The sequence below is a fragment of the Neltuma alba genome, unplaced genomic scaffold (genome assembly GCF_004799145.2).
Source record: "Neltuma alba isolate B1F8T4 unplaced genomic scaffold, ASM479914v2 tig00013149_pilon, whole genome shotgun sequence".
NCBI classification, from domain to species: domain Eukaryota; kingdom Viridiplantae; phylum Streptophyta; class Magnoliopsida; order Fabales; family Fabaceae; genus Neltuma; species Neltuma alba.
Window position 1 is genome coordinate 184,781 of NW_021637462.1, and position 27,090 is coordinate 211,870.

Consider the following 27,090-nt stretch of genomic DNA (forward strand, 5'->3'; position numbering starts at 1 on the left):
TGGAATCATCAAATGACGACAAAGTCAAATATAGCTGGTTTTGGGACCCTGCGACCACACTGCTTGTTCGGTGCAAAACAGGAAGCGGATCCGAGTGGATTTCATTTGCTCATTTGGTCCCTTGCAAATCTACATCTCTTGTACTGCTTCCATCTATAAAATCTAATTTATATCATAAACTAAATCTTATATTTAGAACCGAAAATATCATTTGCATTATAGACTTCAAAAGGAGGTGCACATGGTGAGGGGGAAAAAGGTAACCACCACATCAGCTATTCCCAAGTTTGAAAGGCCTTTATCTTGCGAGCTATTATGCATGAGAAAGCAGGTATTATATGAGTTTCAAACTGAAAGCAACAGGCACGTTCTTTTCTCGTCATCACTCACCTCTCCATCGTAATAATGCCGTTACCCCACTCTAATAATAATCACTCCCTTTGATTAAGCTCAGGTTTATTAATTAATCTCATCCTTATCATCCTAATTATGTTCACTCATTTGTGGCTAGCCCATCCAACACACATAAAATCCGCCACTGTGATCTCTCTCGACGTGTCTCCCTGGCAATTATTCACAGAGACAGATCGACCACATCAGGTTGCTTTCAAAATTAAATATTTATTACTGTGTCTCAATTTCAAGCTACGTGTGTATGTCTATATATCTCTTCTTCTTCTCTGGTGGTGGCAAGTTGCGAAGAGGACAAATCAACGCGTCTGACTTACCCTTCACTTCAAAATGACGTAATTGGATCAATCATGTTGGCTGAGGAATTAATATTTTGCATACTGATTGCTCCTTACAAATCTCTATCATATCAACTTTATAATAATGCTTTTTTTTTGTCTTAATCTAACTAGTCAAGCATTCTAATTCAAATCACCAACGTCCCAAACTTTAATTAAGCTCTCCTTCCTATGGTCTAATTCCACGTGGACTGGTCCAAGATCAGTGGCGTGTGATATATATTACTACGTTCTATTATTATACGTGTGATGGCTTCGCAACCAATTTCTATACGTTGGATATTGCTATCGGAACAATCTATTAACCTAACCCATTAATTAAATTATTTCTTATGGTAAGACTCACAACGGCTACTTTTTCAACCTCTGGTGTCACATATGTATTTTGCTGTCAATTTTAGGTTTTGCCTGCTATATTGGTCCATACCTTTACTTGATTCGATTAAACAATGATCATGATCACGTAAATTTTAGACATGATCAGCCCATTCCCGTAAAATTATTTGACTTTGAAGGAAAATTATAAACCTCCAAGAAAGTCATTAAAAGAACAATAATATACCTTAGATCTCTCTCTTTTTTTAACAAAAAGTTTAGACGAGTTGATTATTAAGGTTTTGTCATAGTTAAAGATAATATACCTCAAAAATATTCGCAAATCACCTACTAACAAGATCGTCACAGTAAAAAATAAGATTCAAACTCATGTCTTTTTGAAATATGAGTTGTATATTTACCAACTAAATCAGCTTTTTGTGTTGCAGCATCGCTTTTACTGCATTAAAATTATCGGCTATAGAATTTTGAGTGTGAAAGGGGTCATCAAATCTTGCTTCCATTGACAAGCAACCACTGATCAAATATATATAGGGTTATTGAACTTTCCCTCAACCACAAGAAGCAATATATGCAATGTGCATGGAGTTTTTTTTTTTCCCCCCACTCTGAAAAGTCTTTGGTAGCATGCAGTGGATTCCCTTTTCCAACCTTGGAAGTGATATCATAAACAAAGGAGGTGAATCGGCAACAAAATCTGCTCCCTTCAGCTGAACGCGCTTTTGGCCAAAATGTAATAATATTATACAGTGGAAATTAAAAAAGCATCTGTAATAACCCATAGGCCTTTTTGCCCAATTGCCTTTATTGCTTTCTCACCATCAATAGCAGACAAAGTAACGAGAAGAAAAAGGCAAAGATACAATATGAGAGAAATCAAAAGAATGGACAGCCAAAAAGAAGTCTTTCCTATCATTGGGGCCAACTTCAAAGAAAGAGTTCGTAGATACTGTTTTAATTACTACGGATATGAATTTAATGGAACTTAACCAATATATGGTACAGCGTACCATCATGATGATGGATGAAGGTTCCTAGATATATCTTCAAGCTAAAGAGCCAAGCTTTTGCATTTTTTTTTTTGTTTGCAGTGTCAGGCATTGGAATCTCTTTAGTTACACGAAAACAGGTTTAAAAAAAGGAAGACTGTTCAGCTCGTGTGAGAACTCAGGTCAGTAAAACACTAACACTCCATTGGGGAGAGAGTTGGATGAACTTTAGCAGTATCTGGAGAAGCTAATTATATCAGCTTTAAGAAAATTGTGCTTCCAATCACAGCAAAAACTGAGAGAATAATAATCCGAGTCTTGAATGAATATCCCAATTTGATTCTCTCTTCCTGAAAAAATAAATCACAATCATTGTACGTGCACTGTAATGGTATTAATAATTTTTCTCAAGATATCATTAAACTTTTGCAGTTTGTTTAATCGTAATGAGTAAGATTGATTATAATAATTCAAAGAGATGGGGTGAACAAGTGGGGCGGAAATATAAGTGAATGATGTTCATATCTCCTTAATCATTGGAGGAGACATATCTATGAGGAAAAGGAGATTCCAACTCAACAATTTTCCAACATGGATCAATATTTCTCCGATCTCTAATATAAGACATATTTAACTAATTTGATTAAATTTAAAAAGTTAGGTAAGTTAGTTAATTATAAGAAATATAACATGTCTTTCCTAAAACACGATAATCATCTTTTTTAATATCCCCTCTCTCTCTTCTACTTGATTATAGTTGAGGAAGTATTCATAGGGGTAATTAAGGAAAAAAAATGATAAATATAAGAAATTAATCTTATATTTATGATCAAAATCAACTCAACAACTAAGTCTTATATTAAAGACCGGAGGAGTAATAATTAACCTGCAGCAAAGGATGATGACCCCATCTTGACCTATTTTTTCTTTTTGAAAAAGTTGCTGCCGCGTTTTATGATGATCATACGCTCATCATTAAGAGGAATGAAAATTAACAACATATCAGGAGCCATCACATGTACCTAAGACGATTCAGATAGGGCTATGATGTGATTATATATAGAAAAATGTGTGGAGTGTTGAAAGCAGTGGTGGAGCCTCTGTGTACTGTTGTTATAAGGTCAGCATTATGAGTGAGTGCAACCAAACTGGGGCGAAGCCAGACCGAAATCTAAGAATAATTAAGAGGACATAGTACAGTTTAAGAATAAGTAAGATCGAGGTTAAAAGAAACATGCATATAGTATGAAATTCATATAAATTTTGGAGGGCTAAACATGCAAAACACTACTACAAGTTCAAGAAAAAAGGGTAAAATCTTAAGAAGTCATGGCTGCTTGCTAGTCTCTCTCTTTATCATTGATCTCATGCCAGATAGTATCTCCAATTTTCACTATAAAAGTTAGTTATAAATGCTTGGTTGAACTTAAATATAAGATATTTAACTTATTTGATTTACAAAGTAGTATATAATCTAATGTTACATTTAGTTATTTTAAAAACATCAAGTCATATTTATTATAATTAACTAATTTATTTATTTTTTAATTAGGCTCGTATTAAGAATCAAATGAAGCACTAAAATTGATTTTAAATTACGAATGGTTGCAACATTTTTTCGGTCCGCACATTGATTTAATTACCAAACAACAATTCATGAGCCACATTTTTCTTGGAAGACACTTGTTTTTGGAACTAGAGCCCAATTAAAATGGTTTAAAATTATAGGTGGAATCAAACTTTGCTACCTCTCAATTATAAAATAAAAGGAGTTTTTATACCACTAATTTATTTAAAGGTGACAATTAATTAAGCACAATAGTCAAACATAAGATCAAGCGAAGGAAGATGACAATAAGAATTTTTGTGGTGAAAGAAAAAAAATTATTGGAGCATAAAAATAATTTAGAAATAATATGACAGTTGTAAGGCAGTGGGGGAAAGGGAAAGGAAAAGAGCGGAAATTGCGATTTTGGGGATTACGGTCGGCTGTCTCTACATTAAAGCTTACCGTCAACTTTGGGCGCTCCCAACGCCATAGACATTCCCTGGCCTCTCCAGCCTCCCTCCTCAATCGCTTCATACTGAAATATCTATAATACCCTCATCTTGTATTTTAATTCTAGACACTCCCTCTCTCTCACGCCCTGTATAGTTCTGTCATTTCAGTTATTGCAAAAATACTGTTTCCTTACCTCTTGACTATGCTTTTAATTTCGCAAGCACGATCTCCTTACTTTATAAAAATACTCATATTTCATTAACAATTATTATTTTTTATAATTTAATAAGAATAAACATAAAGAAACGCTGGTCATGGCTGCTCGTCATTGGGGGAAAATGCTTGTTAGACCGCAGGACTATCATGAGATTTCACAATAATTTAAAAAAAATTAGCCCACAACCTTTTTTTCAAAAAAAAAAAAAAAGATCTAGACAGAGAAAATGTACTAGTCCGAGAGAAAGGTCCTTTGTAGTTTGTAGTAGAAAGAGAAAGGAGCACAATGACAAAGCTTTCTGCCCATTCTGTAAACGCCTTTATCGTTTCTCATAGCATCCCAGCCCGCTTTACTCCACCTGCACTACAAGAACGTATTTCTGGCTTTCCTTTCTCTCTTCATCATTTCTTGGTGCCTCCCACCTGAGCTGAGCTCTTTTTTTGATTTTATAGTCCATCACTTCCTTTTGTTTTGCTTGCTTAAGCGTTGTAAAAAGGTACTTTCTTTCCTACTATTTCCTGTTAGACCTCGCAATTATTGCTACTACTGCTTTCACCTCACCCTCCGAACCCTCTAGTTTCCTATCGTTTTCTCTCGTTAGTTCCTTATTCGCGCTGCTCCACTTCCCTTATCTTCTTCTTTGTTTAGTCGCTACTTGATTGTTTCATCTGAGGTAGCTTTCTCTTCGGGTCTTCTGGTTCATGACATGTATAAGCATTTTTACCCTTCATTTCTAACTCTATGCAAGATTTTGGATCGGGTTTATTCTATACACTGGGTAAGTGTTAGTTGATTCTTGTGATTTTTCCTTCAGAGAGTGACAAGGTAGAACGCAAGAGAGAGAGAGAGAAGCATAAGTTATGGCAGGCGGAGGCGGAGGAGCTCCCGCACCGAAAGCAGATGAACCACAGCCACACCCACCAAAGGATCAGCTACCAAATATTTCTTACTGCATTACGAGTCCTCCTCCATGGCGTAAGTTTCTGTACTATTTGATTCGATAATCTCGCCTCTCTCCTCTTTTTTTTTTTTTTAATAAACCTTTTGCGCAGAGTTCTTACTTGCAAGTATGATTCTTCTTGATCCATTAGCATGCTTAAGGCAGTTTTTTTGTTTTGTTTTGGTTTTTTTTTTTTGGGATAAAACTGTATGCTCGGAATAGTTATCTTTTATGCCTCATCGTCTAAAGTGGCTTTCTGTACATTCTTTTGCATTGCCTAATTGTTGATACTCTCTTTGCCTAAAGCAAAACTATTCTTTTAAGAGAAAAAGAATCTCATTCCAAAGTGCGTTAGAATTTTATGTTAGCAAGGCCGGTGACTAAGATAAGAGCAAGTGGGGGAAAAAGTGGAAAACCCACCAGGGGGCGGAAAAAAACTTTCCTCTTTTATTTTTTTATAGAATATTGTTAATATTGCCAACTGTTAATTGCTGAGCTTTGCCTCGTAACTTCTTTTCAAATATTCGTAATTTCAGTTTTTAGGTTTTGCGGGCTTAACTGTGACAGTGGCACTTGCTAACTTGCTAATTGAATAATGTAGCCTAAGAAATTTTCAGCAAAGTTTAGGCTGTTGGACTCACAAGCAATTAGCTATTCAATTTATTAGCCACATTCTGTCATCAATCTACGAAGTTGATTATTTGAGTTTGTGGCTCCCCTGTTTTAGTCTGTCAAATATGTGACCAGGAGTTCTGCTTTCTGTTTTTCTTCCTCGATTTGATGAGAGTTTTGGGGACATTCTGATGCAGCCGAGGCTATACTTCTTGGTTTTCAACATTATATTGTGATGCTTGGCACAACTGTTCTCATTCCCACAGCCCTTGTTCCCCAGATGGGAGGTGGCAACGTAAGTAGTAGGCGATAAAATACACTTTAAGCAACTAAAATATTATTGAAAGGAATATCGAGCCATGTGATTGAAGTCAAGATTTCTTCCCAGCCAAGAAGTTAAAGGAAAAAATATTTTTTTGTTGCAGGAGGAGAAGGCAAAAGTCATCCAAACGCTGCTTTTTGTTGCTGGTATAAACACGTTGTTGCAAACACTGTTTGGAACTCGACTGCCCGCTGTAATTGGAGGGTCTTATACCTTTGTTCCAACCACAATATCAATTATACTTGCTGGTCGATTTAGCGATGTTGCAGATCCCATCGAGGTCTTGTGATCAGAATGCATCTTGCTTATTAAATGGTGCATGGTTGATGTGCTTGTTATATTACTTGACGTAGTATAGTAGAATGAGATATAACTAAAACGCAGACTACCATATGATTTTCAATGCATTTTAAGGGCTGGCACACTTAGAAAATCCCATGAATTGAGGGAGACCACAACTCTGCCGTGAATGTTATAATCAATATTTGGCATGTTTTTATGAAAAACTAATAAATGAGCAGTGTCTCAACTCATTGAAGCCACATACTAAGACATATGCTTTTTTGCTCAATTGAATAGAAATAGTTGATCTTCTTTCTTTTAACTTTCTTCTTTTGCATATTCAGAGATTCAAGAGGATAATGCGCGCAACCCAGGGGGCCCTTATTGTTGCTTCAACTCTTCAAATAGTATTAGGCTTTAGTGGCCTTTGGCGTAATGTTGCAAGGTCAGTCTAAAGTTCTTGGCAGGTGGCTCAGTTATGGCTTTTCATGCCTTACGTATGGTTTGAAAATTCTAAACTGAAGTGTTAGCCAGATATGTGAATATCTTGGGTGCTCATTTGCATTTGATGTTTGATTGATGTTTGAAGTACGTACTGTACTAATATTCTCAACTGATTTGTGCAATGGTGTTTGCACTAAATATCAAACCCCCTTGTAACTGGAATGATTCACAGAAGCTAATGTTATCTTGATTGGGCATAAAATTTCATAGTGATCGAAATTTAATTTCTTTCTTCAGGTTTTTAAGTCCACTTTCAGCAGTTCCTTTGGTGTCTCTTGTTGGTTTCGGGCTATATGAATTAGGTTTTCCTGGGGTAAGCCTTGTGAGACATTTTTTGCATGCTCATGTTCTAATTGAATTGAGAAGGGTAACTAATATTGACGTCCACCTATTGTTTAGGTTGCTAAATGTGTGGAGATCGGACTGCCAGAGCTTATATTGCTCGTATTTGTTTCGCAGGTACTGTTCTTACAGCATCATACAGCTATTGTCTTCTGACATTTTTCTTTTTATCCTATTGACTCTATTCCATTTAAATTAGATAATTTCTATGGTGCTGTGTTTATTAACTGTTAATCATTGTCATGCAGTACATGCCCCATGTGCTACACGCAGGGAAACATGTCTTTGACCGCTTTGCAGTTTTATTTACAATTGCAATTGTGTGGATATATGCCCATGTACTCACTGTTGGAGGGGCCTATAACAATGCGGCACCTAAAACACAAGCAACCTGCCGCACTGATCGTGCTGGACTGATAGATGGTGCTCCATGGTTAGTTGTATGTTTTTGTGGACTGGTTAATTGATGGTGTTCAAAATTGAGTTGCATCCTTGACATATTGAGTTTTAGACTGTTCAAGTAGAAAAAGAAAAAGATAGAAATATCTGGACTTAGCTTTATGAGGAAAGATCTGGAGGAATTCATTGTGAAACTTGGATTTGCAGGATCAGCGTTCCGTATCCCTTTCAATGGGGAGCACCGTCATTTGATGCGGGTGAAGCCTTTGCCATGATGATGGCTTCCTTTGTTGCTCTTGTAGAGGTAATTTCTTTCTTCAGAATTCAGTTCTATTTCTTGTTGAAGTTGAACTTTGTGTCCCCTGTTTCTTCATTGGTAGTCCTTAACCTATTCAATGATTTTTTTCTGGTGGTTTTTATTCTGGTGCTGTCATTGACCAGCAGATCATACCTAAACATTTAAGAAAGCATATCACTCTTGCCCTCCTAGTGGGAGTCGGTCTTCCATGAATATGTGAAATTTAGTTGTTAAAAATGTAATCCATAAGTATACAGGAAAGACCTGCTGTAGTAAGTGGAGAGGAAGAGTATACAGAAAAGACCCGCTGTTGTAAGTAGAGAGGAAGAGATATCCACTAGACGAGACAATGATGCTAATGCTGAGAAAACCTCTTGCCAGATCAACCAGGTCACAGGTCACTGTATATTGTATCACTGGGATTTGTTTGCTTGAAAATGCACTTCTCCACGAGCTGCTTATCGCAACAGTAGAAACTTGAGCTAGATTTTAAGAAGGGAGAATTAACATGAGGTCCCAAATCCCAATGAAGAAATATAATTGTAAAAAAATTTTAATGACAAGTGACCAACCTAAACCTGTTGTCATTCCCTACCCTAAAACCTGTCATTTTCAGTTGTCAATGGACTATAGGGTAAGGCTTGGACCTGACTGTAGTTCTCCCTTTTAAGAAGCCTTAAACCTCTCTATCCTTGTGCACCCGCATCCAGATTTTCCTCAAGGCTGGTTTACCTCCATCTTCACCTTTCAATGTGGATTCAAGAACCCAATGAAAACTTCACGCAAGAGGATTGTTTTAGATACCTGCTCATCAACTAAGTTCAACCAACTCATTATGAAATTGTTTTCCTTGTGTTCTTGATGTTGTCATTGCCGTGTAACACATGTAACTAAACTAATATTCAATCTGCACTTAACGGCTTTACTTCATATGTGATGTCATGCTTTGCGTTAAGTCATACACTATTGCTATATGCTTGCTGATTTGCATTTTCTATGCATAATAACCCTTCACCATACTACACCTACTCACATGTTTTACTCATATCAAACAGTCCAGCGGAGCTTTTATTGCTGTATATAGGTATGCTAGTGCAACTCCAATGCCGCCATCTATTCTCAGTCGGGGTATCGGGTGGCAGGTACGTGAAGAATTCTTATACATTCAAATTTAAATATCTGCAAACCTTTTTTTATGTTTAAAACTAATAATACCAGTAGCAGAAGTCTTAATAATATTGATATGTAGTCGAGCAGAGCTAGAAGTATAATGCTATTTTCATTTTTTAGTTTCTGTTGGAAGAAGTACCATACAAGTAATAATGTTACTGAGGTCTAACTTGATATGTTTAAAGAACTTCATCTGCTGTGGAATTCCTGACTGTGTCTCTTATTTCTGCTTAGGGAATTGCCATTCTTCTGTCAGGATTGTTTGGAACTTCCACAGGATCCTCTGTATCAGTGTAAGATTAAAATACTATTCGTACTCTTTACGTGAAATGAGGAAGCACATATCTTTTGTTGATGAAAAGAGTTTATTTTGTTTCCATATAGAGAAAATGCTGGTCTTCTAGCTTTGACCCGTGTTGGCAGTCGAAGAGTTGTGCAAATATCAGCTGGATTTATGATTTTCTTTTCAATTCTTGGTGAGTTGACGCAGCATGAACTTCATTGCATGTTATGAAATGTGTAGTTTGAAACTTTGAATATCTAATTTTCCCTGTCTTGGTGCATTTTCTTGCCTGTAACGTTGGCTTTTCTTTTTTGGTTAATGTGCAGGAAAATTTGGAGCAGTTTTCGCCTCCATACCACCACCCATTGTTGCTGCTCTGTACTGTTTGTTCTTCGCATATGTCGGTATGTCTGATTCAGAATCAAGATTTCCTCTGACATCGACCCAAAAAAAAAGCAATTCACGTGCTCTCTTCATTTACTCACCATGTGTAGGAGCTGGAGGTCTCAGTTTTCTTCAGTTCTGCAACCTCAACAGTTTTAGAACAAAGTTCATATTAGGCTTATCTATCTTCTTGGGGTTGTCGGTGCCACAGTACTTCAACGAGTACACGGCAATCAATGGTTTTGGTCCCGTCCACACAAGTGCCAGATGGGTAGGATGATATAACACCACAAATCTCAGATTTCTTTGTAATGAATGTTCCATGTCTCTTTCTGACACTCACATGTTTTTTGACGCTTCTGGGCAGTTCAATGACATAGTGAATGTTCCATTCCAATCAGAAGCGTTTGTCGCTGGTTGTGTGGCATATTTTCTGGACAACACCATACATAAGAAAGATGGGGCCATTAGGAAAGACAGAGGAAAGCATTGGTGGGACAAGTATAAATCCTTCAAAGGTGATACCAGAAGTGAGGAGTTCTATTCTCTGCCTTTTAATCTCAACAAATACTTCCCATCTGTGTAACTTGTGTATAAGAGCCGAGACACTTAAGATTGGTTCATCATATGTTTGCTCCGCCAAGTCTTGTGTGATCTTTGTTCTGACATCACATTCGACCTTGTTCCACGGTACAACTGTACTATTTTTGTTATTATTTAGTCTAATTATAATCTTTAATTCCTTCACAGACACCTTCCTCAACGACATTAAGAGGGTGTTTGGATATGCCTATAAGTGTTTTGTAAAAGCATTTTTTTTGTAAATCAAGATAAATTTTTCTACATATTTACTTTCTAAGTCGTAAAATTATTTTTAAAATTATAGTTTTGTTTTCATCCAAACACCTCTTAAGAACAGTGTCATCTAGAATGCTTTAAAATTTTTAGTGTGCTTTTTTTCATCTGGTTTATTTGTATCTATCTATCGGAGATGACTCGCAGAGCTTGATCATGATAGTCATTTAGTGCAAATCTAATATTAGAAGGAGCTTGGATTATTGAGAATAGTTTTGATATAAATAATTAAAGGGATACTTTTTTAAAAAAAAGCAATGCATAATTTTTAAAATATTTATAAATTAGTCATATAAAGTTGCTTAGAAGTTTTTTAAATTGCTCAAAATCAAAACAAGGAGATAAAGGCGGGAAGGGCACACTGGTTTTGCAGGAGGAGGATTAGATCAAAAACCCAAACCTTAATCTTTGTACCTAAAATAACCTCAAAAGGCACTAAAGTTAAAGGGAAAAAGTGGGTTGCTTTACTACGAAATCCTAAGAAACCTTGAAACGGACAATTGTCACTTTGCTTACATTCATAAATGGCATGATGATACTTGTATGATAACTTAGAATAAAGAGGGCGTGAAAGGTAGAAAAACTAAACGGGCCCTTTGACAACATTCTGGAAAGATGCTCTAATTGGTGATAGGGTTGGGCGAGCAGCTCCAAATATGAAGTGACATCACACTTTCATGGCCATCAACATTTATTCGTTTTGTGCACTCTTTGCATGAACCCCAAAATCCCAAAATCAACCTATGGGTGTGTTTGGGTGACACCCCAAACCATGGTTTGGGGTGTCAATCACCCAAACACCCCCTCCAAAAATCAAAACCATGGTTTTGGAAAAAGCAAAATTTTTTTGCTTTTGGAGAAAAAAGAGAGAGTGTGAGAGCCTATATGATATGTATCTTGTTATTTTTTTTATAAACATTTTTTTGATAAACGTATTTAATCTTATATTTTATAAATATATATACACATTAATTATTTATTAATTATATTATCTTATGTATTATTAATTATGTTGGTAAAAAATATATTATTAATAATTTTATTCCTTCAAATTAAAATATATCATAAAATCTATTTTTTCTGTAATTATCATATTAACTTATGTCTTTTTTTTAGTAATTTGTATATATAAAAAGTGCTTCTGATAACAACTATCCAAACACTCTCACTTCTTAGAATCACTTTTTTACAAAATCTATTCTTCACAGAATCTATTCTCCCCAAAATCTATTCTCCAGAATTACTTTTTCAAACCACGGTTTTGTTTCATCCAAACACACTATATCTCACTTTATTTGTATTAATTCACAGTATGTGTGTGTATATAATTTATTTTTCATATTTTACACATTTTCTTAAGCAAATTTATTGTTTCAATAAATATGTTACATTTCTTTTTTTTTAAAAAAAAAAAAAGATGTGTTGTGATATTATGCTGCCAACCACTGATTTGGGCGGAACAAGATAGATGTGAATCTCTTAAAAAAGGGATTCGATGCTATGAATGTTGTAACTTCACGTGACTGGATACCTTTCATTGCATCTTCAAATTTATATCCAAACTTTTCATTTAATTAGATTCTAGATTCCTACCCACTTTACAAATCGTATTTATTACAACTTGAACTTTCTTAATTTTTATCTTAAGCAGAGGTATTTATACTGATCTATTATCTATATTTATGTTCCTTGAAAAAACTATTTTTCAGCATCTTCTTCCAACTGAGCTGATATTTAATATGTACATGGAGATCAGAGATTTGTAATTTTGAAAAAAAATACACCTAAGTAAACGCTGTTGAGATCTCTTGATGGGGACAGATTTCTCAAGTTGCGTTGTTAAAATATTATTGTTTTTTTAAAAAAAGGACCAGATATGAGAAATGTGTCCAAAAAGAATTGCAATAAAATCTCAGAAAAAGAAAATAATTATTAAAATATTTTAATAACAAGTAAGAAGCTATCATTTCTTATTATAAAATCTGTCATTATAAGCTCTTCAGTTGTTATTAAGATTTTATAACAATATGTTCTGTTTTTGGATTTAATTTGTAATTCTCCTATTTGCGTAATGCATTCAACCTACTTAAAAATTAAAATTAATTCTGAAAAAAAAAAATGAGAAAGGTTGGGGGTGAATTCGTGGGGTGGGGAGAGAGGAGGTTTGGAAGACAGGAAATCAGAAGGACTATGGTGTAGATGAGACACGGAATATCTTCTGTTCCTCAACGTGACAACCAATCACTGCTCCTTATCATGGTCCCCCCCTCACCCGAATGATATCGCCTCCCTCTTTCCCTTTTTGGGGGCCTTGCCCCTCCCTCTTTCTCGATTTTATATATACATTCGTTGTATTTGATTTATTATTATTACTACTGCTATTATTATTATTAACCCAATTTCAGCCCTTATTATTTTCATTTTTTTAATGAAAATGAAGATCAGGTCCTAAAAATTTATTCGTAATATTTTTTTTTAAAAAATTATGAATATATTTAATTCTTACTCTGCGGGGGGATTTTATTAACGACGGTAATGTGAGAATAATGAAGTTCATATTAAACACTGATTCAATAATAAAATCCCATCTAGAGCTTTTGTTCAAAAAAAAAATCCCATTTAGAGCACGGGTTTTGGAAGAAAATTACATGGATGGCATTTTTTTTTTAATTTCTTTCTTTGTCTGTTTGCTTTTGACATCTTTTTAAAAAGTAGGTTAGGAGCACATTCGATTTCATGTTGGGAACCATTAAACCTCACGCCCAAATTTTTAAAAAGACACAACTAAATGAAAAGGCTAAGTTGATAGAGGTTTCGATTCTGATGTCGTGTGTAAAGACAACTTATCATTAAAAGGGATTTATAATGTATTTGAAAACATGATATTAACTTCACTTTAGTACTTAATATAAAAGTAAATTAGTTAAAATATAAGACTAAGATTTACTTTGTCTTCAATATATTATTATTATTTTTTATTTTGTCCCTTTTAAATCTTATAATCATTACAAATTGTTAAAAAAAATTTTATTAACGATTTATTTTCATATGCATAATTAATAAAAATATTTTAGACATTAACATATCTATTTATTATAAATAACTAACTTAATTAATTTTTTTAAATATTTATAAATTAGTTATCTAATTCTTATATTAAATATCAGAGATAATTATTTTTTTAGAAAAAAATTTATGTGAGTTTTGAGTTTAAAAGAATCATATGCGAGTACGAATTATGAGATAATTCTTTAGGAATTCAATCAAAATTACTGCCAAACATGATATGTTCGTCATAACACGGTTATCACAGTGTGAAACACATAATATGACCAGATTCAATTCAATTAATGTGATTTTATGTAGAAAATGGATCCGGATTTGAAAAAGACAATAATGAGAGAGAAACAACATTACGTGCATGGGACACGACACGTAGCATAATAAGGGGTAATGTGGAAGTGGGAAGAGGCAGAAGTATGGGCCAGGCGGGTTCCGGGGGACCACGCGAAAACAGCCCATGAAGCGTCCAGTGACGGCCCTATAGGCTCCTCATCCATTTCTGGGGTCCACCCCAAACGCCAAACGGTTTCCGTTTTTTCCCCCCATCGCCCGTTGCTGCAGCCGGCAAAACGTTCCGCCTTACTCCTACTGGAATTAAGTGTCTAAGTAACCTAATTAAGCTCCAAATTACATAATTCAAATGCTCCTCCGGTCCTTAATATCCAATTTTTACAATCTAAAGGAGAATCTTGCTTCACAGCGGGGGAAGGGATTGGTTGGAGTTGGAGGGGTTTGATATAAATGTTTTCTGACTCTTTTATACTACAAATCTTCCATTCGTTTTTCCCAAAAAAAAAAAAGGACTAATTTGGACAAAAAATTTTATTAAAAAAATAATGTTAAATTATTTACATTTTCAAATTAATTTAAATAATTCACATCCTCTTAATAAAATCAGATATTTCACTAAATAAATATATATAATACTTTTCTGATCCTATATATAAGGTAAAAAGAGAAGACGTTTTTTTTATCCTATTTACAGGGCATTGAAAGAAATTTTTTATATAAAAGTATAATTTTACCCCTTATTTATTATTGACTTTATTTACATAAAGTATAATGCATATTAAATAAGAATAAAGTTAAAAAGTTGATAAATTTTAAATAAGATTAATAAAATTTAAAAAAAATTTATCTATGTAAAACATGTTGCAAATAATTTATAAATAAGATAAGAGAGGTATGTCTTGGGAAAAGAAACAAAGGGATTTACTACAAAAAAGCAATGTTATAGTCGTGATATAATTGAAAAGGAGGGAAAATATTGCACCGTCAAAAGAGATTTGGAAGGTACTGTTAGGGATCCGTCCTTGTGATCCGATTAAAGGCGGAATGATGAAAGGGGGTGAAATTTGGGCGCAAAGCTGGGAGATTTTGAAGCCGATTAGGTGTCAACCATATGGATGCAACTAGCTAGCTAGTTGTTATGCCTTGTTTGACCCCTAAACACACCAATCATATCTCTTCCCCACCCAAGTTACCAAAAACACCCCCAAATTTCAATCATTCATCATCCCACATTTTTAATTCAACCGAATCATCCCTACCTTTTGACCCACCTCCCAAAATAAAAAGCTTGTATTTTTCTAGCATAATCTCGCCGTTTCCACACACTACATTTTCTTCGAAAAAAAAGTAGGGGGTTCTGATTGCCATATTTCAAAATTTTTATAAAGAGAGTACTACCTTCGACTTTTATTATAAAACCTTATTTGGTTTTTATTTTAATTCTAAATATGAGATTTCAATCTACTTTATCTCTAATACTCTTTCGGTTCTTAATATAAGACCCATTTAACCAATTTGATTAGATTAAAGAAATTAGGTAAGTTAATTAATTATAAGAAATGTAATACGTTTTTCCTAAAACACCATAATCATCTTTCTTAATACCTCATTTCCTTCTTCTATTTGATTGTGGTTAAGAGAGTATCCATATGAGTAATTTAGAGAAAATTAATAAATATGAGAAGTGGATTTTATATTTAGAACTAAAACCAACTCAATAATTGGGTCCTATATTAAGGACAGGAGGAGTATTTATATTTTTTTTAAAGATAATCCTTCTAATAAAGATAATTTTAACCAACACACTTAATTAGTAAGAATATTTTAAGAAAGACAACACCTGTTTATTACAAATAACTAATTTAACTTATTTTTTTAATATTTTTAAATTAATCAACTAGTTTTTATAATTAAGAGAAAGTAGTATAAAGGAAGGTTAAAAGCTAATATAGTTTAAATTGAGTGTCGTGTATTTACACAGAATTTGATACAAGTCTCGTTATTCGGATTAGACTTGGCAATGGTGCTATAGGGTTATGCGTGTTTCAAGTTTTATAATATTATATTACACTGATAATTATTTATTGTATTTTTAGTGAACAAATGGAAAATAGAAAGGTTAAAAGGCGAGGTAAATTTTGTTGGCGAGACGTTATAAACGGAAAAATGAGAGGAAGAGAATGTACGTTGTAAGTGGTGCACATTACATCAGGCCGAGCAGCCGAGGTCGGCTCTTTATTTTAGCGTGTTTCCATCGCCACCCAATTGCTGCCCTCCACGTCAGCTCGTGTTGGAGAAAACCTTCATTCCTTTTTCGTTTCGTGTCCTGCTCTCTCTCAGCTTCTACCTTACACTCCCCAATTTGGGTTCCATTCTATCTCTTCCCCCAAAAAAATCCGCCTTTTCCTTTTAATTTAAAAGAATAATAATAATAATAATTGAAGTGGCTAGTGCTATAAAGTTTGGACCTTTGTAATGTAAAAGCAACCTATCAACCAGTATTTATGGTTTCCAAGGGGTATCAGCTTGCTCCTCGCAGAACGTGACCAGTACCCCCCACCTACCACCTTCCGTACCTTGTTGCTGTGAGAGAGAAAAGAAGAAGAAGAAGAAGAAGACGATGGGAAACTGCCAGGCCATTGATTCAGCTTCTCTTGTAATTCAGCAACCGAATGGGAAAGCAGAAAGGTTGTATTGGCCTGTGAGTGCCGGTGAGGTTATGAAGACCAACCCTGGTCACTATGTTGCTCTTCTCATCTCCTCCACATTGTGTCCTTCTCAGGACAGAGAAAAATGTCATGATAAGAATAACGATAACCCCATCAACAACCCTGTTCGTATTACTCGCATCAAGCTTCTCAAGCCCACCGATACACTCCTTCTTGGTCAAGTTTACAGACTCATATCTACTCAAGGTCAGTTTCAAGTTTCAGTCTTTGCTCTTCTTTTCTACTTCCTTCCTTTTTTCTGTTCCCAGTTTGGTTCTTTTGTGCTAATTGGGTTTTGTTTTTCAGAGGTTATGAAGGGTCTGTTGGCAAAGAAACATGCAAAGATGCAGAAAAGCATGACAGATTCTTCGCAGAAGTTAGATTGGGTGAAGGGAAAAGAAGGTTTGGAGACAGATAAAGCAGCAAGAAGGTCTGAGACTGAGGACAAGCAGGTAAATCTCGGCCACAAGATCTTTGATTTTAGCCATGGCTTTCTCAAAATATTCTAGAATTAGAATACTTTGCAGGATGTTTGATGTAATTCCTCTGCTTGTGTCATTCAACTGTTCTTCACGGAACATCATTTGCATAAACAGTAAAGTCAAGTATTAGATTGATTCAGAGGCTTGATTTGTTACTGATTCTGATTCAAATCATTCATACTAATTATAGCATAATTAGTCTTTCTGTACGCTTGATTCTTCCCTGCTTTGCCCCGCCGCCCCAGTAGGCTTAGATACACATAAAATTATAGCAAGTTGGGGAAAAAAGAATACATGAATCTTTTGTTAGTTTCTGGATTTTCTTCATGAAGAGGAGAAGAGAGAGAAGAAGAGAATAGTAAATAACTAAATACAAAATTTGATGTTCAGGTAATAAAAGCTGAGAGACAGAGGCCAAGGACAGCAGCATCAACTAATAGTGGGAGTATCACAGCTAACAAGTCAAGAACGTGGCAACCTTCTTTACTGAGTATTTCAGAGTCAGCCAGCTGATCTGTGTTTTTCAAGCCCTAGCCCACATGAACGTGAGGGACAGAAGAGCATCTGAGCAGAGCATTTATTCCCCTCTCCATCATTTGGGAATTAAAATATAGGAAGTACATCCATGAGACATTAAAAGTTTCAGTTCAACTACTGAAGAATCTCATCATGTCATATGCTTAATTGTGAATAGCAAAGTTTGACATATCCAATCTCAACATCAGTTTTATGTATGTAATCCAATTTTCGTCTTTTTTTTTCCCTTCACTCTCTAATGAATAACTTGGGTTTCGCCATCACAACCCTCACAATCGCTCTCAGTGCCAATTATTCTGTTCTTCATGTTTATGGCTCAGATCCATCGGCACATTCATCTGACACATTAATTACAAAGATCAAAAGATATGGCTATGAATTGGTCAAAGCGGTCAATACAGAGATATTTACAGAGCCTTAAATTCTAGGAACCAAACAACGGCTACTGGTTCCCTGATGAGATGGGGTCAGATCCATTATTTGCCAGACAAGAGCAAGTTGGCTCCTAAATTATGAGGGTGCAAAATGAAACTCTGAAAATTCTTTAAACCTTCAGAAACCCCCTTTTCTTTTAGATATTAAAAAACACAGAAGTAAAGCTCACAGATCATACAAATAATATAACTAACTCAATAATCTGGAGCACTATGGTGGATGCTGCCATTAACTTTTAATGACGAAAAAGCTGCATGGTAAAAATAATTAGGAGTGTAATCGAGAGGTGAAAAAAAGGGTTAAATCACTTTAAAAATACGAGCAATCAATGTGCTGGAGCAGTTTTTATCACTTTAAAACATGCATGACACCCAGGGATCTTTTTGTTGCGTTAGAAGCAGAAGAATAATTCTCATGGCCCATTGAATTATTAGTCCCTCACTCTCACTATATGTCTATGGTTAGTAAAGCAAAAGATCCCCTTTTCTTGCTTGCTTTGCCTTTTATATTCCCCTTTTAATTTTTAATGACTTAAAGTTATTGCTTCAAGTCAATTAATCTTATAGAAGAGGACAATTGCAACCAGCTCACCACTCGTGCACTTCTTGAGCATAAAAGTTAGCTGCACTGCACGAGGGGTCTGCTGATTCTATTGATAAAAAAAATTGCATAGAGTTCCTTCAGGGAAGGCCCACCAAGTTTGGCTTCTGTAACTTTTTCTCCACAAAGTGATTTGTCATTGTTTAAAAAATCCACAACATGGGGCAATTCTTGCTTTCTTGTTTGTCTATTTTCCCCCCTTTCCTTTTTCCTTCTCTATCATCAACAATCATGGAAGACACGCATGCAAATTAGAGCAATATTTGCTTTTTCCCTCTCTTTTCCAGATTGCATGTTTGGCTCATGAGCTTATCTCTCTAACAGCACAGTTCCCCATGAAGAATACAAAGAAGGGAGAATTACATTCAAATCCCACATAAGAGAAATAATCACTACAAAGTCCCAAGTAACAATCTGAGCAGTCTGTAATAACAAGTCCTATAGTGAGAATGACATCTTCTGGGACTTGTTTTTTAATTACTTGGGACCTCATTGTAATTCTCCCTACAAAGAAAGGAAATGCATGCATCCTCTGTGTCACCCACTTTATTGTATCCTGTGTTTTTCTTAGGAATTAGAGAAAGTGAAATAAATGATAAAAGACAGTGTCCTTTTAGTCTTTTTGCAGGGCATCAAATGATCAGAATTGAATTTTCTCATCTGGCAAATTCTTATTTCTTAGACAGGAAGAAGTGTATACATGTAAGCACCGAAAGATACAGTCAATAATACAAGAGAGCAAAACTCCAATTTAGCAAAGTCGTCAAAACTAGCACCTAGTCAAAGCATAAAATCACTCCAACCATATACTAGTTGTTTCTCAAATCTCACCATCAAAAATTTGCCACACAAAACTCATTACAATTTCGCCTCACACATATTATTATACGTGTAATAAACAAAGCAAAATGCTCTGATGCCTCTAAATAGAGTCACAATCTGCCACTGGAAGGTGAAAACAGCATAGTATTAACTACTCAGTTGTTGTGCTCTCAGTAACCTCCTGGACATTTCCATTTTCGTTTTCGTTTGTGTTTCCATTTTCATGTTTATTTTGGTTTTCATGTTTAATTTCGTTTTCATGGCGGTCAAGCTGACTGAAGTTACCCTTCTGCTTGAAGAGCTGAGTATGGTGGTGTCTACAGTAGAGACGGTGTTCATGGGCCACATAGTTTGAAGGGCTGATCAAACATCCTCCGTGGGAGCATCTGAAACAAATCTTGTGGTAAGATTTCCCGTCAACGGTCACCTGAAGGACAGCCATAATGGACAGTGTCATCAGTTAAATTGGAAACAGTTGGACCCCAAGACAACGTGAATAAAGCGCATTATTATATGTTGTAAAACATGATACTGTTCCAACAATTGACACGACCTGCTACTTTGAACACCAGTGTGTGTGTGTGTGTGTGCGCGTGTGGGTGTGGGTGGATGAATATGTCTGTCGGTTTGTCTCTTCCTCCTTTCTCCATCACGCCACACCAATTGATCATCTTTCACCTGTCATCCGTGTGACAAATACATATAGTGGACTTTGAGCTAACAAAGCTTCACCAACTGAAAACTATGGCAACAACACCGGACAATGCTAATCGAAAGTCCCAGAACCTAAAATGACTTATTCTGTCGGATATTTTAACTCAAGCCGTTTTCTCCCAAATTGAAAATGGTGCCTCATAGAGACAGTTTTGAAACCAGGTTAGCTATTCATTTATGATTGTCCTTAGGATGAACACGTCTCAGAATGAGTACCATGTCTTTTACTGATGGTTTTAGAATATGCTATAAGAGCTTAGTTGATCAGTCTTAATTAGTTTACATCTTTTAAAAAAAAAAAAAACTGCTCTCACAGGTTGAGTTTGTACTATTTTCATTACTGATTGAGGGTTTCTTACGGGGGAAAAGAGTACTGATGCCTAGAATGTCTAATGATAATCCTTAATTAAATCAGTTATCTTATCTATAAATGTGCAAAGTTCTTTCTAATAAATACCACCTCCGATTCTAAAAGCTAAATAATTAAGTTGGGGAGATTAAAAAAGTTAGTTAAGTTAGTTATTTATAACAAGTATATATTGATTTTATTAAATTACCCTATTTAATTATGTATATTAGCACTACTTCTTGGTGAAACCCCTTACAATCAATATGAATATTTTGAAGAAAACATTATAAATTTGAAAGATAAAGTGGATTGAAGTCTTATATTTGGGATCAAATCCAACCCTAACTAGCTCATATATTTAGAATTAGAAGTGGAGGTAGTAGTATATTGTAGTAGTTTCTAAAGTACAAGACTCCAAAAACAAATTAAAGGTCATTAGAATATTATGAGAAATATTGAAGTATATATAGCGCCACATGCCTTTTCTATTGGGTAGACTGTCTTCTTGCAAGCAACACACTTGTCCTGAGTTCCAACAAATAATCTAGAAACCTTGCCGTTGGTTTGTGCCTGTCAAGAAAATTTAATATATTTAGGATACAGAGGGCCTTCATTTACAGAAACAGTCCTAATATCAATATGGTATCTCTCAAGAATGTGTAAATACCTGATCAGCAGACCTGACAACTCTAGCAGTTCTTGAATACCTACATATATGTATACAAACAAGTGAGAGGAATGAATGAAAATTACTCCTCCAATCCTTAATATAGGACCTAATTGTTAAGTTGATTTTAGTTTTAAATATAAAACATATTTCTCATATTTATCAATTTTTTCTAAATTACCCTTGTGTATACTCTCTCAATCATAATCAAATAGAAAAAGAGTAAGGGTATTAAGGAAAATAATTATGATATTTTAGGGAAAACATGTCATATTTCTTATAATTAACTAACTTATCGAACTTTCTTAATCTAATTAAATTAGTTAAATAAGTCTTATATTAACGATCAAAGGAGTAACTTGGAATGAACTTAACACGGTATATGTTAGTACCAAAACGAAGTGGAAATGTAATGGACTTGATCAAATAGCAAGAACTCACTGACCTTCGAAACTTTTTTCTAAGCTTCCAGTCTTCTTTAAGAGTTGATCATAATGAGGCTTGCAGTATAAAACGCCCTCAAAGGAACAATAATTACTCAGCTGCAGGGACCCAAAAGGCAATGAGAATATAGCAAGACCATCAAGCAATAAAAGCAAAGAGTGGAGCTGGAGAATCATCTAAATAGTTTGACATGACAATCAGAAAGTTGCCCCAGAAATTCCTACTCCTTATGGAAGGTAAAATCATAACGATTGCACAAGATAAACGAATTTATGACATGAATGAATCATATACATATTCTAACCTCTTGTGCCCATAAGAAAAAAGACGGCATCCTAAGGTGAACTCCACAAGTTTTCACCATACAAATCATCAGATGGCGATTTAACAGAAGCAAAAGGTGGTTGCCACTCATAACACAACACCAAATTGGAGAGATAAAGATGTTTGCTTTCTGATTAACACAAGATTGAGGATGTCCATGAAAAACAATGAACATTGAAATCTAAATTTCAGAAGCAATATACCTTGAGGGTACCCTTGCAGTGATGGCATCTGAAGCAAAATCTGTGGTAAACTTTGTCGTCAGCAGTGAGCTGATCAACCAAATAAACTGTTTTCTCACAGGCCTTACACTTCTGGGTAGTACCTGCAAACGTTGCCATCTCAAAAACAAGACTCAAAATTATGACTTGGAGGTTTCAAATCAAGTGGGCAGAGCAATATTTCAGTGAAAGAGAAAGATACACTGTTTGTTTCAGAACCCTGTGCTGCTAAATTTACAAGTCTGAGAAAGTCAGCCAACAAATGGGTGATCATGGGTCTACGTTCTAGGATTGCAAACGAAAGAAAAAAATGAGATCGTTGAATTCTTTGGGACAGCCCTACTCAAATGACCATAGTATCCTCAATGAAGCCACGTGTCTCTCATTCCGTGCTCCTCCGGGTGCTGAGTTTTTCTGGCTGCATAGTCTTGCGCACAGCTGATTGCTGTTAGTGTAACCCAAGAGAAATATTCATACAGAGAAATAAAATAAACATGTTAAAATTTCCCTTTTATTCTAAGGATCAAAACTATAAATACAAAGTGGGTTCTACCAGTAAAGTTTTTCCCTTTTGTTAATACATAGTGGATGAAGACCGAAAAGAAAAGGCTTTTCAGAGGTATTTTTTAGGGAAAAAATGATAATTTTAAATATGTAATGGAAAAATTAAAAATAGAAGAGTTATTTTTTATTAGCGGGAAAGGCAACACATGGTATTGGGGGAATGATGGCAATCTGGGAATGAGGTACAATTCCATTATAAAATTGTCATTATTATAAAATCTGAGACGATGGCCCCAGAAATTTAAAAAGAAAAAAAGAAAGATTCAAACAGTGAGAAAGAGAGGATGCATCATTGCAAGCATGATTCACCAATTCCATTTCAATCTTTCACAGCCAACATCAGCCGTGGCCCAACCACCAACCACCACGCGACAACTCAGTCAAAGCGAAGTATTTGCTCACGATAAAATTATCTGGGGAAAAAAGTTATAACAACACAAAATAATGCAGATGATAGTCCAAACCAGTAATTTAAAATACGATGAAAGTGTTCAAAAATTCATGGTATAATGTGTATAAATATAGATTGCCACCAAGTTATACTGAAAAATGGAAAGTATGATTTGTGTACTCTACGTGATATTGACAATTCATACGACGAACAAATACATACCCTTTTGCTTTTAAGTTGAGGTTGAGGAAATTTCGTCAAAGCATCCAGTTTGGGTCAGACATGTCTTCAAATAATACCATTAAACTACGTTAAGGTCTGTGAGACCCACACACAACTTGAATACACTATCTATTTATTCTTAAATAAGAGCTTCGTGTATGGTCCCTGTTAAATAACGGTGAAATAATAAACCGGAGACGATGGGTGATCTCAACGGCATTTCACATTCTTTTTAAAATAAAAGCTTTGAGTACGGTCCCCGTTAAAATCATAAATTCTTTTTGGCAAGATGCACGGCTTCAAGGTAGAAAAAGAAAAGAAAAGAACACACGCCAATTAAGAAAGACAGTACACAAATTGGTCTTGGACGGAGCGGGTTGAATTGCCCACTTCTCCCAAGCTTGGAAAAAGACGAGAATAAAACAACTTCAGAGGAAAAAGACGTGAACATGAGCTCTTCCTCTATGAACGGGCGAGGTTTCGAGTCCCCCCAAACCATTCGTATTCTCGCTTTACCAGGATTCTTTTTCAGAGATTCGTTCACGTCTAAAATCTAGATGAATAGCTGTGATATAGGTAAAATTTCTTGCAATTCAAATATTTCATTTTCGTCGTGCCCAGTAGAAATGTCGAATTAAGAAAAGGTGGGGGGGGGGGGGGGGTCGCTTTCTATTAATTTCTTATTAACAAGGAAAAAAGGGGGGTGAGGAAGTGAAATAAGGAAGGAAAAAGACTTCAAGTTAAAGCGGGGAAAGAAGGCCGATCCAGTTGTAACGTGTGATAAAAATGGTACACGTCGTCATCTTGTGGTGTGAATGATAGATGTGATCCGTCAGCCAACTAGGATACGGTAATCACTGGTTTTAACGGCAGAAAAGACAAATTAGGTACAGGAGCCAAATTAAAATTCCAAAATGATTAATTTCATCTGAGAACATAATATAGCACCGGAAGCAATTAGAATAACTGTAATGTTGCTCTGCACGCCTCACAAATGACCAATTCCTTCCTTTCAAATTTGATGGTAGGAAACACCACAAATACATGAAACCAGAATATATCTCCCAAGTCTCAACGTTCATCATTGAAAAGCATGCATCTCAGACGGCGGATAAGCTATTGAGGTGCAGCATTTTGGGTTCGAATACTGTTCTGCTTATTCGAATATTTGGCTACTCATAACAGGTCATATTGTTCACAGAATAGTAAAAAAAAACTAAAACCACAATTTTCGTTTCATGCATTTTCAGCATTTGCCTGCTTCCGAGCTTCTTCTCTCATAACAGCTCTGACATATATTTCATAACAGCATCCTGAGACATTTAAAAAGGAAAAAAAATATTTAAATATCTAAGACGTCATAAAAGGAGAACACACACACACAGGGGTAGAGAGAGAGACTATACAAGAAGAATTCATCACATTTCATTAACTGCCCTATGGCTTCAAAGTTCCCTTCTTGTGGACAATTTAACTCCTGAATGCTATTACAATCTATCAAGAGCAATAATGAAATCTTTGAAACATTACTGCCGTATGGCTTCAAAGTTCCCTTCTTGTGGATAATTTAACTCCTGAATGTTATTACAATCTATCAAAAGCAATAATGAAATCTTTGAAACATTATGGGAGTCATGCCCATGTTTATCCAATCTAAATCCGCACCCTCTTCAATTAGGGAGTGGAAAGGTTGCCACTGGAAAAGTGACATGGATGCACCAGGGTATGCACATTCATGAGTTCTTGATGCCATCGAATCAGTTTCTGACTATACGGATGTCACTTTCAAGGACTTAAATTTGTCATGAATGGACAATGATTGAGAATTCCCATCTCCATTAAAAACTGGAACAGGCTGAAATTTTCCAGATCCTTTCATAAACATGAGGGAAAATCTTCCCTGCTAGACTAGCCTTCGACCTCATAGTAAAAGATGCTACAATTTTAAATTTGACAAAATGACCAGCGTGGTAAGACACATACATCCACTTCCAGAACACACAGTAAGAACATCACCGGGGCCAAAAACAAAGAAAAGAAAGAAAGAACATACATCAAGGAAGAGAGACTATGAAACACTTCCTCAGCACTATTCAAAGATGCTTCTAGACTAAAAGGACTTCACTTCAAACATCATTTGGTTTATAAATTATTAAAAAAATATCATCAAACACTTATCAGTTTCAGTATTTATTATACTCAACAAACCTAAAACCCTACTTATAAATGAAGCAGTTTTGTTCCAGCAATTGAATAAGTGTCATGGTAGATTCCCTGATCACTAGGGATTTAATGAAACACTTTGTTCTGGTTCAGACCATTCTAATTCAGCTGGTATAGTTTAAAGAGAGACAAAGAAAGTCCCATTTTAGTGAATTAGTGTCTCAAGTTATGCTTCACATGAAAGATGATAAAACATAATAATGAAAAATGACTCTAACCAATAATAGTAGAAGCGCAAGTGGACAAGAGGAACTCATAAAACGTGCCATTTCATATCAATCTCACGAACTGTCACCCTTTCCACAGAACCCATTATAAAAGAAAGCATACCAGCAACAACAACCACCGTTAGAACATCACCAATTCTTTTAATCCGTGAAACGCTCTTTTTATAGGATTTGAATGGCTTCAGAGATGGATCCTCAGCCAAAAGCTGCAAGAAGATGAATTTTGAATAAATGGATGTCCAGATAAAGCCAAAAAAAGGTTCACAAAAATTACCCTTCCAAGTGGTAGAAGAAAACTAACATTTATGGAAATACGTTCAGTATTATTCAAGGTCAACTAATTTCCTTAGGCAATAATGCGTCTTTGTTAAAGGCTCGAGGGGGTACTTGACCTAACAGAAGTTCCAAAAAAAGGAAATGCAAGATAATTCATATATCACATTCTAGCGAATGAAGAAGTTCATAGTAAAACTACTGGATTGCAATACAGAAAGGAACTCGGCAGACAGCGTTTTAAGGAACTCTGCAAATGTTTCGACCCAGAATGAAAAGCTCATTGCAGCAATTTGCCTACTACAGCCTCACATTATTCAATTAAAAAAAATGCATTAATTGAAATTTCTAAAGATAATTTTTCTTTTTTTATTTCTTGCAGGGATCATCTCAAAACGAAAATGACTCGGGAGAATCAAATACCCAATAATACAATACCGCAAAAGAACATGAATGATTCTAGGTTATTTATATACGTGCAAAATAGAAAAAGAGCGAAAGTTCTACGCCTTACGGCTTTTTCACGAAGCCCGGGTTCAACGTGGAATCCACGGCGCGAGAGGGAAAGCGAATCTTCCGTCTTCTGCTCACTCAAGAGATTCGGCATAGAAGAAAAATCAAATGAGATAGCAATGGGACAAGCTCAAATTTTATTTTAAAAACTAATTCCACAATAAGATCGCTATCTATTGACACAGAAATGCATAATAAGACCTGGGAATGAGATCGGAAATGGGAAGCAATCCCTGTTTTGTTCAAGAAGAACGCCATAGTTGCAATTTGCGTTGATTTGATTCAGTTTCAGACTTCGGGAGTCCGAGAAGGAGGAGCTGAGCTTAAGAAAAAGGG

General features: G+C 35.4%; 4 protein-coding genes across 5 annotated transcripts; 2 read left to right on the plus strand and 2 right to left on the minus strand.

The window, feature by feature from the left end:
* Window positions 1-4,536: 4,536 nt before the first annotated feature.
* On the plus strand, window positions 4,537-10,588 carry LOC114734856 (nucleobase-ascorbate transporter 6). 2 transcript variants are annotated; one of them, XM_028922507.1, is made up of 15 exons: window positions 4,537-4,789; window positions 5,108-5,268; window positions 6,043-6,140; window positions 6,271-6,447; window positions 6,794-6,894; window positions 7,191-7,266; window positions 7,353-7,412; window positions 7,544-7,728; window positions 7,902-7,998; window positions 9,048-9,134; window positions 9,397-9,455; window positions 9,547-9,638; window positions 9,772-9,849; window positions 9,940-10,100; window positions 10,197-10,588. In XM_028922507.1, exons 2-15 carry the CDS (start codon window positions 5,154-5,156, stop codon window positions 10,413-10,415), a joined length of 1,605 nt encoding a protein of 534 aa, XP_028778340.1. In that variant the 5' UTR covers window positions 4,537-4,789; window positions 5,108-5,153; the 3' UTR covers window positions 10,416-10,588. The 2 variants fall into 2 exon arrangements, with proteins under 2 accessions (XP_028778340.1, XP_028778341.1); XM_028922508.1 differs by lacking the exon at window positions 4,537-4,789 and adding an exon at window positions 4,935-4,966.
* A 5,970-nt stretch (window positions 10,589-16,558) lies between these two features.
* On the plus strand, window positions 16,559-18,044 carry LOC114734840 (uncharacterized). The gene is made up of 3 exons (XM_028922492.1): window positions 16,559-16,953; window positions 17,053-17,198; window positions 17,619-18,044. Exons 1-3 carry the CDS (start codon window positions 16,659-16,661, stop codon window positions 17,739-17,741), a joined length of 564 nt encoding a protein of 187 aa, XP_028778325.1. The 5' UTR covers window positions 16,559-16,658; the 3' UTR covers window positions 17,742-18,044.
* Window positions 18,045-19,451: 1,407 nt separating this feature from the next.
* Window positions 19,452-22,582, minus strand: LOC114734862 (LIM domain-containing protein WLIM1-like). The gene is made up of 5 exons (XM_028922513.1): window positions 22,324-22,582; window positions 21,798-21,894; window positions 21,353-21,392; window positions 21,166-21,255; window positions 19,452-20,049 (listed from the first exon to the last, which is right to left on the minus strand). Exons 1-4 carry the CDS (start codon window positions 22,459-22,461, stop codon window positions 21,171-21,173), a joined length of 360 nt encoding a protein of 119 aa, XP_028778346.1. The 5' UTR covers window positions 22,462-22,582; the 3' UTR covers window positions 19,452-20,049; window positions 21,166-21,170.
* A 1,837-nt stretch (window positions 22,583-24,419) lies between these two features.
* On the minus strand, window positions 24,420-27,090 carry LOC114734854 (succinate dehydrogenase subunit 7B, mitochondrial). Its single transcript, XM_028922505.1, has 4 exons — window positions 26,956-27,090; window positions 26,756-26,824; window positions 26,072-26,174; window positions 24,420-24,831 (listed from the first exon to the last, which is right to left on the minus strand). The coding sequence occupies exons 1-4, from the start codon at window positions 27,010-27,012 to the stop codon at window positions 24,755-24,757; spliced, it is 306 nt and encodes a 101-aa protein (XP_028778338.1). The 5' UTR covers window positions 27,013-27,090; the 3' UTR covers window positions 24,420-24,754.

What these genes read in the sequence shown, in the direction of transcription:
- LOC114734856 (XM_028922507.1), top strand. Translation starts at nt 5,154, where the DNA reads ATGGCAGGCGGAGGCGGAGGAGCTCCCGCACCGAAAGCAGATGAACCA. An exon ending in GATTTTCTTTTCAATTCTTG is followed by an intron (nt 9,639 to 9,771) that starts GTGAGTTGACGC and finishes GTTAATGTGCAG; the next exon opens with GAAAATTTGGAGCAGTTTTC. An exon ending in TTTGTTCTTCGCATATGTCG is followed by an intron (nt 9,850 to 9,939) that starts GTATGTCTGATT and finishes CACCATGTGTAG; the next exon opens with GAGCTGGAGGTCTCAGTTTT.
- LOC114734840 (XM_028922492.1), top strand. Translation starts at nt 16,659, where the DNA reads ATGGGAAACTGCCAGGCCATTGATTCAGCTTCTCTTGTAATTCAGCAA. An exon ending in CAGACTCATATCTACTCAAG is followed by an intron (nt 16,954 to 17,052) that starts GTCAGTTTCAAG and finishes TTTGTTTTTCAG; the next exon opens with AGGTTATGAAGGGTCTGTTG. An exon ending in CTGAGACTGAGGACAAGCAG is followed by an intron (nt 17,199 to 17,618) that starts GTAAATCTCGGC and finishes TTTGATGTTCAG; the next exon opens with GTAATAAAAGCTGAGAGACA.
- LOC114734862 (XM_028922513.1), bottom strand. Translation starts at nt 22,461, where the DNA reads ATGGCAACGTTTGCAGGTACTACCCAGAAGTGTAAGGCCTGTGAGAAA. An exon ending in CTTAGAAAAAAGTTTCGAAG is followed by an intron (nt 21,393 to 21,797) that starts GTCAGTGAGTTC and finishes ACATATATGTAG; the next exon opens with GTATTCAAGAACTGCTAGAG. An exon ending in TTGTCAGGTCTGCTGATCAG is followed by an intron (nt 21,256 to 21,352) that starts GTATTTACACAT and finishes TTTTCTTGACAG; the next exon opens with GCACAAACCAACGGCAAGGT.
- LOC114734854 (XM_028922505.1), bottom strand. Translation starts at nt 27,012, where the DNA reads ATGGCGTTCTTCTTGAACAAAACAGGGATTGCTTCCCATTTCCGATCT. An exon ending in ATTTCCGATCTCATTCCCAG is followed by an intron (nt 26,825 to 26,955) that starts GTCTTATTATGC and finishes TTGAGTGAGCAG; the next exon opens with AAGACGGAAGATTCGCTTTC. An exon ending in CCGGGCTTCGTGAAAAAGCC is followed by an intron (nt 26,175 to 26,755) that starts GTAAGGCGTAGA and finishes ATCTTCTTGCAG; the next exon opens with CTTTTGGCTGAGGATCCATC.